Raw genomic sequence first — 13,469 nt, 5'->3', positions numbered from 1 at the left:
GAAATTATTGTCCTATTTTAAATACTTCAAAGCTTTATGTTATTTTCCTAGGAGGTTAAGGAACCACATGAAACTCTTATTTTTATAGTTTGCTTAGAGAAAGGATTTAGTTCCAACAAGATACTTACTGAAACAGAAAACAAATTATATTTCTTCAAATTGTTCTTTGGACCAATAACATACTGTGACAAGTCAAGATTCTCTAATGGGAAATCCACAGAGGTCTGTAGTTTCTGCTTCCACCTGCCATCGTAGGAAAAACTGTAGAGTGAAACAGGATAGCAATTAAACTGAGAGACCACAAACACTGGAAAGACTTGAATTCATTCATTAATGTTCTAGATTTATAGTGAGACCAGAAAATCCATTTCAAACACACTCAGAATTTCAATGGTGGAGGGACCTGGAAAGACATTTGGCTTCATTTCCACTTTACAAATGAGAAAACGAAGGTATGAGCAGATATGAAATGACTTGCCCTCAGTCAAAAGCTAAGGTGGTGGAGACAGAGCCACACCTGGGTCCCTTGACCCCTAGGCTAGCGACAACTGTTCAATGAGTCTTCTGCAAAGGTAAAAAGTTATGAAGACCCAGGTTTATAATGCTAACTACCATACGAGTACAGAGGAAAGACTAAGGAGAGCTGCTCTAGCTGTTAAGACTGTACTTTTGGGGAAACTGAAGCTGGAAATCATAAGCACACAGACTACACAGGTATCCCCTGCTTTTCAAAAGCTGGTGTTACACCACTTCATTTTTACAAGACTTCCATGAGTACCTGTTTTAGCTACCTAAAAGAAATCCAAAGAAGGTTTCTGCTTTTAAGAAAAAAGGTGAAAAGGGGAAAGCAGCACTGGGCAGCGTTTGTTTGCAGTAGGCTGCTGGAGGCAGCAGGCACCCTGCTGAGTAGGTAAAGTGGCATCACCATGCTCCTTCCCAGAATACTCAGTGTCAAGCTGCCACAGCTTTGAATTGTCTGCCCGTACCTGTGTTTTATCTTGATCTGTTTTGTGCATCTGTTAAGCAAGATGTGTCCTAAGGTATTAGAAAAGTCTAAGAGAAGGTTATTTTGGGGGTCTGGGAATACTGAAAGATTTTCTATATAAATTAATGATAACTGCTTCTTTGCTTTACACCATTTTGGCTTATGAAAGATTTCACAGGAACACTCTACTTTTGGATAGCAGGGGAGAATTGTAATGGCATTCCATTATCCTGACATACTCTACTCCTTTAAACACCAAAATACTGGTACTTTGGTTGGTGCGATAAGATTATTTCAGAATTAGTTTTCAAAAACTGAATTCTGAACCATTTATATTTTTAGATACCTGTATTCTCCAAAGAATTAATACACAGCACTAGAAATCTTAACATATGTGTAATCATTTATAGAATGTTTATCTGTACCTCCACAATCCTCAAGAAGAGAAAAACTGATGGAACAAGCTTCTGGTAGAAAATTTACGTGAGGAATCTGAACACGTCAATATAGAAACTAACAAAAGTAATTGCCTAAGAACTTCCAATAATACAAAATGAAACAAATAATTAAAATAGAAATGCTTCGTTTGAGACAAAAATTACAGCTCTCAATAAAAAGATGAAACCTCCTTTTAAAAAGTTTTTCAAAATAATGATTCATAGTTATCACTCCATGAATGGATTCCATAAAGATAAAAGAATCAAAAGACAACATCTGGGACAGATTTTACAACTCTCTTGCTATTATCCCATCTATTTTTTTTTTTTTTTAATTTTTTTTTTTTTCAACGTTTATTTATTTTTGGGACAGAGAGAGACAGAGCATGAACGGGGGAGGGGCAGAGAGAGAGGGAGACACAGAATCGGAAACAGGCTCCAGGCTCTGAGCCATCAGCCCAGAGCCTGACGCGGGGCTCAAACTCACGGAGCGCGAGATCGTGACCTGGCTGAAGTCGGACGCTTAACCGACTGCGCCACCCAGGCGCCCCTATTATCCCATCTATTATAGGGCCAGACCTTTTTCACAGGCTAGAAAAATGTGGACAAAAATATCTGCACCCAGCAATGGCATCCTTAACATCTTCTCTTTAAAACTGCATTCTCATTTTCAGCACAGGATTAAATCTTTTCTTAGTTTACAATAAATTTTATTGACTTATCATTTGTATTAGAGTTATGCTGTGTGATTTTATACATTTTCACTTGGATTTTTTATGATGTAAAATTTTATATTTGAAATGCAATAAATTTCACTAATTTTTAAAAGATGAAATGACCTGAAAGCACCGTGTTGTCATTTTGCTGTTCTTGCAAACACTAAAGTAAGGAACTGGAGTCTCCTCATTTCTGCCTTGTTTCCCTAACCAGATAATCTTCCTTTGTAATACATCCTTAGCAGGCAATGCAATAAAATGACTTAGAATGAAGTACCACTTAAGACTTCCTTCATCTAAACTGCAGAAAAATATGTTTTTTACCGTTTCAGATGCACTAAAAGCACAGGTGGCAACTTCCAGATCTCTATCTTTTTTAGAGAGTCCCGTCGAGTTCTGCAATGACTGCAGTAAAACCTGTTGTTGTCTGTGAGCTTTTCTTCTTTGGAAAATAATCTAAGGCAGTCCTGGAGGCAAAAACAAGTAGTAGTTACTCACTAATTTGTTTCTTCAACACAGTATCATTGAGCATCTAATTCAGTAAGTTATTCTGCCAGGTATGAAGGACACAACAGGTAACTAGCAGAAAATAGTTCTGTCGTAAAGTTTAAGACCTAGTGGGGAGCCCAGAGGGGAGAGCCAACAGTAATCAGTGCAGGGATTGGTGAGCGCTGCCCATGACAGAGGGAAGCAGGACTGTGCATCCTGAATGCACACAGGAGCCACCTCTGCCTGGTGCCTCAGGAAGTCTTACTGGAAGAAATGACATTCTCAAGGGAGCTAACACTAAAGGTATCAACAAGCTAGCTAAATCACACTGTTACTGGGTAGAAAACAGGCTATTTATCTGATCCTCACATAGAGCAAATTCTAATTAAAGTCAATATGCAATTTTCAAATTAACTTTTAAAATAGAAGTTTTATTTCTTCAAAATACAAACTTTAAAAACATTTATCGATGCTGAAAAGTATTTAAAAATTTTTTTTTTTAAGTTTATTTATTTTGAGAGAGAGGAAGTGTGAGTGGGGGAAGGGCAGAGAGAGAGAGAGGGAGAGAGAATCCCAAGCAGGCTCTACGCAGTCAGCACATAGTCCGATGCAGGGCTTGAACTCATGAACTGCAAGATCAAGACCTGAGCTGAAGTCAGATGCTTAACCGACTGAGCCATCCACATGCCCTAAAATGTTTTTTAAATTTTGTAAGTTAATTTATTTGGAGAGAGAGTGTGCAAGTGGGTGAGGGGACAGAGAGAGGGAGAGAGAGAGAATCCCAAGCAGACTCCACAGTGTCAGCACAGAGCCTGACATGGGGCTCAAAATCACAAACTGTGAGATTATAACCTGAGCTGAAATCAAGAGTTGGCGCTTAACCAACTGAACCAGCCAGGTGCCCTGAATTCTGAAAGAGTAATTTAAATTTTTTTTTTAAATTTTCTAATACACATAAACATAATTAAAACAAAATTTATGTAGGAGTTTTACCTACAAAACATTTATAGGGGCAAAGTACAGACTCTGCTGAATAAAGTCCATCTTTGTATGCATAGAAACAGCATTTATTCAGCAAATCATTTTCTCTCAAACTTACCTGTAATGTACATTTACTTGTAGAAGCTAATGGTAGAGACAAATACATGAAGGCCTCAAATGTCCTAGACTTTTTGTGACAGGTGAGGCACTGTACTGTGGATTTGAACTGACCCTGAAAAAGTGCAACAATAATAGATTCATTGAGCTGCTTATGTTTCTGCCAAGCATGCTCTGCAGCTTTAAAGTCATCAAGGTGATCATTATTTTCTTCTTTATGTCTCTTCCGATTATCAGCCTGGAAATAATATTAAAATTTATATCAATATCTCAAAATCATCATTTAAATAGAAAACTAAAAGAATATATTGAATACACTTTGCAGATTTAGAAACATTTCTGGTTTCTTTCATAAAGGAGTTCTAATCTCATTCAGAGGTAAAAAAAAAAAAAAAAATTCCAGCCAAAAATCCTCCCCCAAAATCCCACTTTATCAGAAGGGTATGACTTATTTTACTAAACAGAAATTAATAAAATACATTTTTTTTTAGGTGATGGGGATTAAGGAGTGGACTTGTCACTGGGTGTTGAATGAGTGACGTATGGAAATACTGAATCACTTTACTGTACACCTGAAACTAATATTACAATGAATGTTAACTGCAATTCAAATAAAAACTTTAAATAAAAGTATATTTTATTAACTGTTTTTAAGTTGAAATTCTGGTTTTGAAAAGAGAAGACATCCCATACACCGCTGCAAGCTGTTGTCCTAGGCTTGTGGATGGATATACACATATCCTATATATATTCACACATATATCCACACAAAACACGTATTTATACATACACATGTATGTCCATGTGTATGTATGTATGTTCAATGGTAACAGGGATCCCAAAGGTATTAGAGACATACATGTCTCAACTTTTCACATGAATCCTTTGGTTACATGAGGTAATTCTTATTTTAGAAAAAACTATAAAACTGATAAAACATATACAAAATATATAAATATACAATAATAAAGATGTTCAAGCTCTCTACAGCTAATCTTTTGTAAAATTTATGTTTGGGGCACCTGGGTGGCTCAGTTAAAAAACTGACTTCGGCTTAGGTCATGATCTCATGGTTCGTGAGCCCCATGTCGGGCTCTGTGTGGGGCTCTGTGCTACAGTGTGGAGCCTGCTTGGGATTCTCTTTCTCTTTCTCTGCCTCTCTCCCACTCAAGCACATGTGCATGCTCTCTCTCAAAATAAATGAATAAACTTAAAAAAAATATTTATGATTTCACTTTCACATACATGTGGTCACAGAGTATCTCTAACAACTATTTCAACATTTACAATTTCTCACAACCTACCATTTTAGTAAGCAAATATAAAAAAATTGTATATACTTCTTTTCAAATATTAGACATATCAGATATATTTGTTTTATAGTTTCTGACCTTAGTACAAAGTCACTAGATTTGAATAAACTACTATTGAACAATCACCAACTATAATTTTATTTTTTTTTAACATGTTACTTATTTAATTTTTGAGAGGGGGAGCACATGTGCACTCAAGGCAGGGAGAGGGGAAGAGGAAGAGAGAATTTTAAGCAGCCTCCACACCCAGTGCAGAGCCTGACATAGGGCTCGATCTAACGGCTGTGAGATCATGACCTAAGCTGAAACCAAGAGTCAATGCTTAACTGACTGGGCCACTCAGGCGCCCTGGCTGAGTGACATTCTAGTGTGTCACACATTCTAGTGTGTGTGTGTGTGTGTGTGTGTGTGTGTGTGTGTGTGTGTGTACCGCATTTTTAAAAATCCATTCACCCATGGATGGACATTTGGGTTGCCTCCATACCTTGGCTATTGTAAATAATGCTGCAATCAACATAGAAGTGCATATATCGTTTTGAATTAGTGTTTTCATTTTCTTTGAGTAAAGACACAGTATTGGAATTACTGGATCATAAGATAATTCTATTTTTAATTTTTTTTATTTTTATTTAATTTTTAGTTTTTTAAATTTACTTTTTAATTTTAATTTTTTTTAATTTACTTTTTGAGGGAGAGAGAGAGAGACTGAGACAGAGAGAGAGAGAGACGGAGAGAGCAAGCAGGGGAGAGGCAGAAACAGAATCCCAAGCAGGCTCTGCACTGTCAGCGCAGAGCCCAATGCAGGGCTTGAACTCACGACCATGAGATCATGACCTGAGCCAAAACCAAGAGTCGGATGCTCAATTGACTGAGCCACCTGGGCACCCCAACTATAATTTTAAATTGCTATAAAAATGATCACAGTGTTGAGCAACCTTAAAGAGCCTTTACAACTTAGAAAAATCAAATTTCTTACTTTATTTAGATCTTCATGGAGTCCATCCATTAGGAACAGAAGCAGTTCTTGTGAATCTTGCTGGCTATATCCTGCAAACTGGTCATTGATCTTCCCAATGGTGATTTTAAAGTCTTTTGGACTGATATACCTGTACTGTCCTGTCCACAGGGCTTTCATAATTATGCCAAACTCTTCAGCCACTTCACCTTTATGCCCCAACAAATTTGACCTTTGCAAATAAAATTAGAAAACAGCAATAAAGGAAGTTTTAAAAGGTCAAGGTACAGCAGGTTCTTGAGGTCAACATTAAACTCTTCGTATCTGTAATCCAACACTAAAATGTTTATTTAATCACAGGTTTATTATCAAATATTCATCTGATTCTTACTTTGATTATACCTCGCCAACTTGCTTCTTTTGGGCTGCAAATCCTGTACTGTCTCCTTCTCCTCAACAGGCTCCAGTTTATATGAGGTTCTGCCTTTGCCTATCTGTCCTTTACCAATTAGAGGGGGCTTTTCTCACATATCTTTGCGCAGGGGCCATGATTCTCTGTATTGTTCCAATTTTAGTATATGTGCTGCCGAAGCGAGCACTCTCACATTTTTCTTAAAAATATTTTCCCCCCTTCCTAATTTGACTTCTCTCTGGAGCTGGGTGGTAAGAAAGTGTAGTTAGATCGTCCTTCTAATATTATATTGCAAAAAGTATGAAATTTCTTTACCTGTTAATATCGTCCTGGTAACAGTTTCGGTTGAAATAATCGGCCAAATGTGGAGCATTACATAGGCACTGCAGTATTGAGTTCATATAGCAAGTATTTCCTAAATTACGAAGTCCAGTGAGAGCTGGTCCAGATCCTCCAAAAACAGGATTGAGGTTCCGAATCTGAGAAGCAGAAAGCCTTGTGATCTCAGCTTTAGGGTAGCACGTTGGCCTGAGGAAGAAAAAGTGTACATAATGTCTTAAAATGCATGGCATCTAAAATTAAGGTTCATATTACAAATGGCAGTAAACTCCACCACTGGTATCACAGTACACAGTAATCTTGGAAAGAGTTAATAAGCCAAAAGGTACTGGGTCTTACAGGACACTTACTATCTAGGTAACACTGGTTGTATTTTGTGACCCTCCCATGACAGTACCTTAACCTCTTATGGGGGGGTCTATTGTTCTTACACCCGGAGATAGAGTCCCTGGATTCTCATCAACAGGCAGAGACTTCTAGTAGAGAAGGCTCTTTCAAATTCCTTTAAGTAATCCTAGGAAGTTCAGCATTACCAAATGTTGAACTCAACCAGGACACCAAACAAAGAATAAAGAATATCTTACAGTGGAATAATCTCAAAAGAGGCAGGGATTATTTGGGTACTATTACCTGAAGTGTAGAGATATGCTGACAAATGTGGTAGACACTAGCTGCAGGTGGCTATTTAAATTTAAAATGAGGGGCAACCAGGTGGCTCATTCGGTTAAGGTCCAACTCTTGGTTTTGGCTCAGGTCATGATCTCAGTTTGTGGGATTGAACTGCACGTCAGGCTCTGTGCTGACAGTGTGGAGCCTGTTTAGGATTCTCTCTCTGCCTCTCCCCAACTTGTATGCATATGGTCATGTTCCCTCTCTCTCAAAAAAAATCTTTAAAACCAAAACAAAAACAATCCCCAATGATGATTCAAAAAAGAATTAAATTTTACCAGTTTTAATAGTCAGTCCTAACATAAACCCATTTATTTATATCTCCATCTATCCCCCTGCCCCAAAAAGTAAAGATTACAATAAGCAGATTTGATAATTATCTCCTCACAATCCTATCAATCATAAACCAGGAGCATTAGAGGGATCACACCAGGAAAACATCTAAACAGAGATATTGATTTGGGAAACTTAATTGAACCTACTGATAACTACTTATAAAGAGAATAGCAGAAATGCAATGAAAAAAAAGGGAACAGAATAAGGATTAGGAACTGATACCACAATACTTGTTATTTTAACACTATTTAAGTTTACTCCCGCAGTATTCAGCTGAGTTAAAAAAAAAAGTTTGGAATTTGAGAGCTGCAACAAAACAAACTCATCAGTCCTACAGATTATGGTCCTCAAAGAGAGATTTAGGGACCATGGAGATTTATGAAAAACTTCTAAGTAGTCTATATCATGCTGCCCTAAAATATAATAATATATAGTCTTTTATACCTACATTAATACGGATTATGATAACCTTCCTGATAAATTTAAGTTAGCACTTGGGATAAGGACCAAGGAATTTAATCCATTCACTTTTCCTCTGTGCTACGTAACAATGGCTAGAACAGCCACCCTCAGAAATTTCTGACTTCCTGATCTTAATAAGCTGAAATGTTTAGAGTAGAACTTTTCAAATATAGCAGATTATTCTAGTTCTAAGAGTTAGGATAAACTTACTTATTTTCCCGATTAACTGTTGGAGTTACTGTTGGCTTCCTCTTCTCTTCCTCTTGAATGGCCTGGGTTATATCTGGGGAGGAGTAGGAACGCTTCAGTTTGGACGGTTCCCTATCCCGCTCAGCAGGAATCTGTGGCTTGGCTTTATGAGTTGGAGGGGTGGCAGGAGGTGCAGATGAAGGAGCCATTTCCGGTGGATACATATGAACAGTGTTGGTGGGTGAATGATAATAACGAAAAGTTCCAGTGATTGGGTCAAGAAACTTAGATAAAAAAGAAACAAAAACAAAAACAAAACAGGTCAAAAAACAATGACCATTACAAACTAAAGAAAATCACTCAAGGGTATTCTATTGCTAAGTTTACTTTCGGATTACAATAATTTGAGTAAGATGGTCATAATCACTTCTATGATTAAACTTCCAAAGAACTTTAGGTATTAGAATAATACACTGCTTCTAAATGACAAAGGCCAGAAATGTTCATATATGGTAGCCAGCATCTCAGATTGGTTATACTGAGAAATCCAATCCTGCTATAATTAGGGGAATGGGCTATGTCCTCCACCATGAAGAAACAGAATTGACTCTGCATTAGAGAAGACATAGAATAAACAAAAAAAGCTTTATAAAAAAGAAGACATGACCATGTTATTTACTTATGTGCTAATTTTGAGTTTTACCTTGGCCCAGCCTGAAGGCAGTCCTGGTACGATCCTCCCCATTTCTTCACTTCGTGCTCTTGTCAAAGGTTCTCGAGCCTGGTTTAAAAAAAAAAAAAAAAAATCAATTAAATTTTGCCATACACAAACTTAAGCTACTTGTATCAAAAACCCAAAAAACCTGTGTTGGCTGCCCTTAATATTGTTTAAATGAAGTTTAAAAATGAATAACTCTGTATGTTGTCTCAAAGTCCAAATACTGCCACAGCAAGGGGAAGAGGAATGTGTATATGCACAAGCCTATAATGATGATGGTTTTTTAAGTTTCTTTAAAAAACAAAAAACAAAAAACACAAAGACATTTCCACTGCTAGGTATCAACCCAAAAGAAATGAAACATATCTGCACACAAAGACTTATGTACAAATGCTCACAACAGCATTATTCATAATAGCCCAAAAGAAGCAGAAGCAATCCAAATATCCATTAACTGGTGAATGAATAAAATGTAGTATACCCACATGAGGGAATCCTATTCAGTAAATACAAAGGAATAAACTACAGATACATGGATGAATCTCAAAAAAGTATACTACTTAAAAGCCAAATGCAAGAGACCATATGTATGTACACACACACACACCCACACACACCCACGATTCCATTTATCTGGTATGTCCAGAAGAGACCTAACTATGAAGACAGAGTAGATCATGGTTGCTTGTGGCTTTAGGGTAAGGACAGAGAGTGACTATAATTGCGCACTGAGATCTTTCTGGTATGATGAAAATGTTCTAAAATGGATTGAGTAAATACTTGCTTCACACCTTTGAACTGAAACCACTAAGCTGTACACTAAAAATGCGTGAATTTTATGGTATGCAAATATTACCTCAATAAAACTCTTAAATAAAAACAAAAGCAAAGGTGTCTTATATAAAAACAAAAGCAAAGGTGTCTTATATAAGACCTAAATATTTCAAAAATTGTGATAAAGTAACACAAAATAAGATTTGTCATTTTAACCATTTTTAAGTGTATAGGTTAGTGGCATTAAGTATATTCTCGGTGTTGTGGAACCAATTTCAAGAACTTTCTTCATCTTGCAAAACTCAAAACTCTGCACCCATTTAAACAACTCACTTCCATCTACTTGGGAACCACCTTATATAAATGGAATCATACAGTATTTGTCTCTTTGTGACTGGCTTATTTCACTTGCAAAATGTCCTGAAGATTCATCCACATTGTAGCATGTGTCAGAATTTCCTTCCTTTTTAAAAAGGCTAAATAATACACCATTGTATGTATATATCACATTTGTTTATACATTCATCTGTCAATGGATATTTGGGTTGCTTACATTTCTTGGCTAGTTGGCTATGTGAATAATACTGCTATGAACATAGGTGTGTAAGGTCCTGCTTTCAATTCTTGTGGGTATATACCTAGAAGTAGAATTGCTGGATCATGTAGTAAGGCCTAGGTATTTTCTAATTTATTTTCTAATTTCATAAAATGAGAATACACTGTTGTACTTTAAATAGGAAGACAAACATCTATTCCCTTTTTTTAAAATTTAAAAATAATTTTTTTAAGTCTTATTTATTTATTTTGGGAGAAACAGAGACAGCATGACCAGGGGAGGAGTAGAGAAAGAAAGAAAAAGAGAGAGAGAGAGAGAGAGAGAGAGAGAGAATATCAAGCAGGCTCCACACTGTTAGCACAGAGCCCAATGCGGAACTCGAACTCACGAAACCATTAGATCATGACCTGAGCCGAAACAGAGTCAGACGCTTAACCGACTGAGCCACCCAGTGCCCCACATCTATTCATTCCCTTTAGTATATAAATGGATCAATATGTAAAAATAAACAAAAAACAGCATAAAAGATAGCAAAGATTTCCTCAGAAAGTAGATCTTAAGATGGAGGATGACAATATGGTAAAGACAACCATGTGGTTATAATCCATGTTTTCCCCCCACGCAATGAACTACTACTCACTTTGTTTCTTTCAGTGTCTTCTGTATTCTCTCTAAAAGTTCCAGTCTTTAGAATTCCACTTTCTGGTTGTCCTTTAATCTTAACAAGCTGTAAAAATTATTAAAATTTTAGAAGTGAAAGAAAACTTTAACTTTCCTCCCATAAAAACTTACCCATCAACCACTAGCTAATACAAGTAAATCCATCCGACTGAAATATAAAAGAAGAAAAAAAATGACACTTCTGAAAGTTTCTTAGAAAAAAAAATTTTTTTTAAGAGTAGAATCCACACCCAACACAGAGCCCACTGCGGGGCCTGAACTCACAACCCTGAGATCAAGACCTGAGCTGAAATCAAGAGTCAGACACTTAATTGACTGAGCTACCCAGGTGCCCAAAGTTTATTCAATTTTATTGTCAAAGTATAGATATTTTTATATATATATAGATTTTTTAACGTTTACTTATTTTTGAGAGAGAGAGAAACTGAGCACAACCAGGGGAGAGGCAGAAAGAGAGGGAGACACAGAATCCAAAGCAGCTCCAGGATCTGGGCTGTCAGCACAGAGCCTGACACGGGGCTCAAACCCATGAACCATGAGATCATGACCTGAGTCAAAGTTGGTCTCTTAACCGACTGAGCCACACAGGTGCCCCTCAAAGTATAGATATTTTTAATTAAAGGTGATAGAGCCCATGTGGAATTTCCTGACACTAACGGTAAAGAAGAAAAGAAACTGATGAATCAATGGGGCCGTGGGCTGCAAATCACAGTGGATTGGGAAGCAAGCACTGATTCCTAATACATGATGCTGGTCATCAGTGTATAGTCACCATAGCCTCTTTTGAACACTATCCTTTTATTTTAATCTCATGTGATGTTACCTTCGAAGTAGTCATGTTCTCCCAAAATGAACACCCTGAAGAGAATGAAGAGATAACAGGAGTTTCATACACAATACTCAAAAGTACAAAACCTATTTTATATCCTCTTGGAACCTATCATGAGTTCCTTAAAAATTCACTTTGGTACACCTGGGTGGCTAAGTTGGTTAAGCTTCTGACTCTTGATTTCAGCTCAGTACACGATCTCACGGTTTGAGTTTGAGCCCCACGTCAGGCTCTGCACTGTCAGTGGATCCTTGGGATCCTCTCTCTTCCCCTGCCACCTCTCTGCCCCTCCCCTGCTCTCTCTCTCTCTCAAAAATAAATAAACTTAAAATTTTTTCACTTTAATTTTATAGTTCATTTAAAAATTACAGTAAAGTGGGGCGCCTGGGTGGCGCAGTCGGTTGAGCGTCCGACTTCAGCCAGGTCGCGATCTCGCGGTCCGTGAGTTCGAGCCCCGCGTCAGGCTCTGGGCTGATGGCTCGGAGCCTGGAGCCTGTTTCCGATTCTGTGTCTCCCTCTCTCTCTGCCCCTCCCCCGTTCATGCTCTGTCTCTCTCTGTCCCAAAAAAATAAATAAACGTTGAAAAAAAAATTTTTTTTTAAATTACAGTAAAGTAAAAACTTCTAAATCTTTGTGATAATTTAATAAAATTTATTTAGAATAAATTATATATGTTACCTACTTTTAAAAGGACCATATAATAAATACAATCTTGTTTTCAATGTGTTATATATCAGAGGAAATGTCAAAAACTAATGTGATATTCTTGGGGCTACTTAGATTTGCAGGGCTATTTGGCACCTACATAGTAAATGACCCCAGAAATATGAATGCTTTCAGTTCTTTATGACTGCCTATCTCTAAGTGAAGCAAGACAGAAAGGAAGTAGCTTTGGAATCTCACTGAATATGGGCCCTTAGACAAATTATTTAACCTCCAAGTTTCAATTTTATTTGTAAATTAAATATCTCATGGGCTTATCATTAGAAGGATAAGATAACGTATGAAAAATCCTTGGCGTATAGTAACTACTACTGAGTAATATTTAATGAATAATATTAAAATTGGAAGAGCTCAACAATTCTGAGTCTCCCATAAATAAAGTGAGAACGTTTTAGTACATGAGCTTCATTTCCCTAACGTTAGGTGTTTAGAAGGTTTTTATATGAGAGTTGTATTTTTGGTAGTTAAGGTTACTAGATTAAGTGTTCCTTGAATGAGTGTGCCATTAATATAAATTGTTATTTTTGCCATATGCCTGAACTGCTGCTTCAAAAGTCATAAAGGTAGACATTCTGTAAAGATATAGTATTTTGTCTTCCATCCAAAGTCATTTTCTACACTACCAAGAACGTTATTTCTATTTACGTGCATATAAAAAGGACTATAACTGTTCCTGCTATTATAAAAACTTATTGTTCAAAAGGGAAAGGCATTGTTAATTGTATAATAGAGGAAAAAAATAAAAAGCACATATGATATTATTAGGTTAAAAAAGAATAACAACAAAA

General features: G+C 36.8%; 1 protein-coding gene and 1 pseudogene across 1 annotated transcript in view; both read right to left on the bottom strand.

The window, feature by feature from the left end:
* The window catches only part of USP8 (ubiquitin specific peptidase 8), a 79,772-nt gene that overhangs the window by 862 nt on the left and 65,441 nt on the right, over positions 1-13,469 (bottom strand). Inside the window, exons 12-19 of the mRNA XM_025918904.2 lie at positions 11,089-11,175; positions 9,104-9,181; positions 8,422-8,684; positions 6,721-6,933; positions 6,015-6,225; positions 3,727-3,963; positions 2,463-2,605; positions 129-261 (exon numbers count right to left, since the gene is read on the bottom strand). Coding sequence (XP_025774689.1) covers positions 129-261; positions 2,463-2,605; positions 3,727-3,963; positions 6,015-6,225; positions 6,721-6,933; positions 8,422-8,684; positions 9,104-9,181; positions 11,089-11,175 — 1,365 coding nt within the window. The remainder of the gene's footprint in view (positions 1-128; positions 262-2,462; positions 2,606-3,726; positions 3,964-6,014; positions 6,226-6,720; positions 6,934-8,421; positions 8,685-9,103; positions 9,182-11,088; positions 11,176-13,469) is intronic.
* Positions 6,500-6,592, bottom strand: LOC112856581 (U6 spliceosomal RNA; annotated as a pseudogene).

This window comes from Puma concolor, chromosome B3 (genome assembly GCF_028749965.1).
Source record: "Puma concolor isolate L17-30 chromosome B3, mPumCon1.1.hap2, whole genome shotgun sequence".
Classification (NCBI taxonomy): Eukaryota; Metazoa; Chordata; class Mammalia; order Carnivora; family Felidae; genus Puma; species Puma concolor.
The sequence above is the reverse complement of the archived record's forward strand: the minus strand, read 5'-3'. Positions and strand labels throughout refer to the sequence as shown.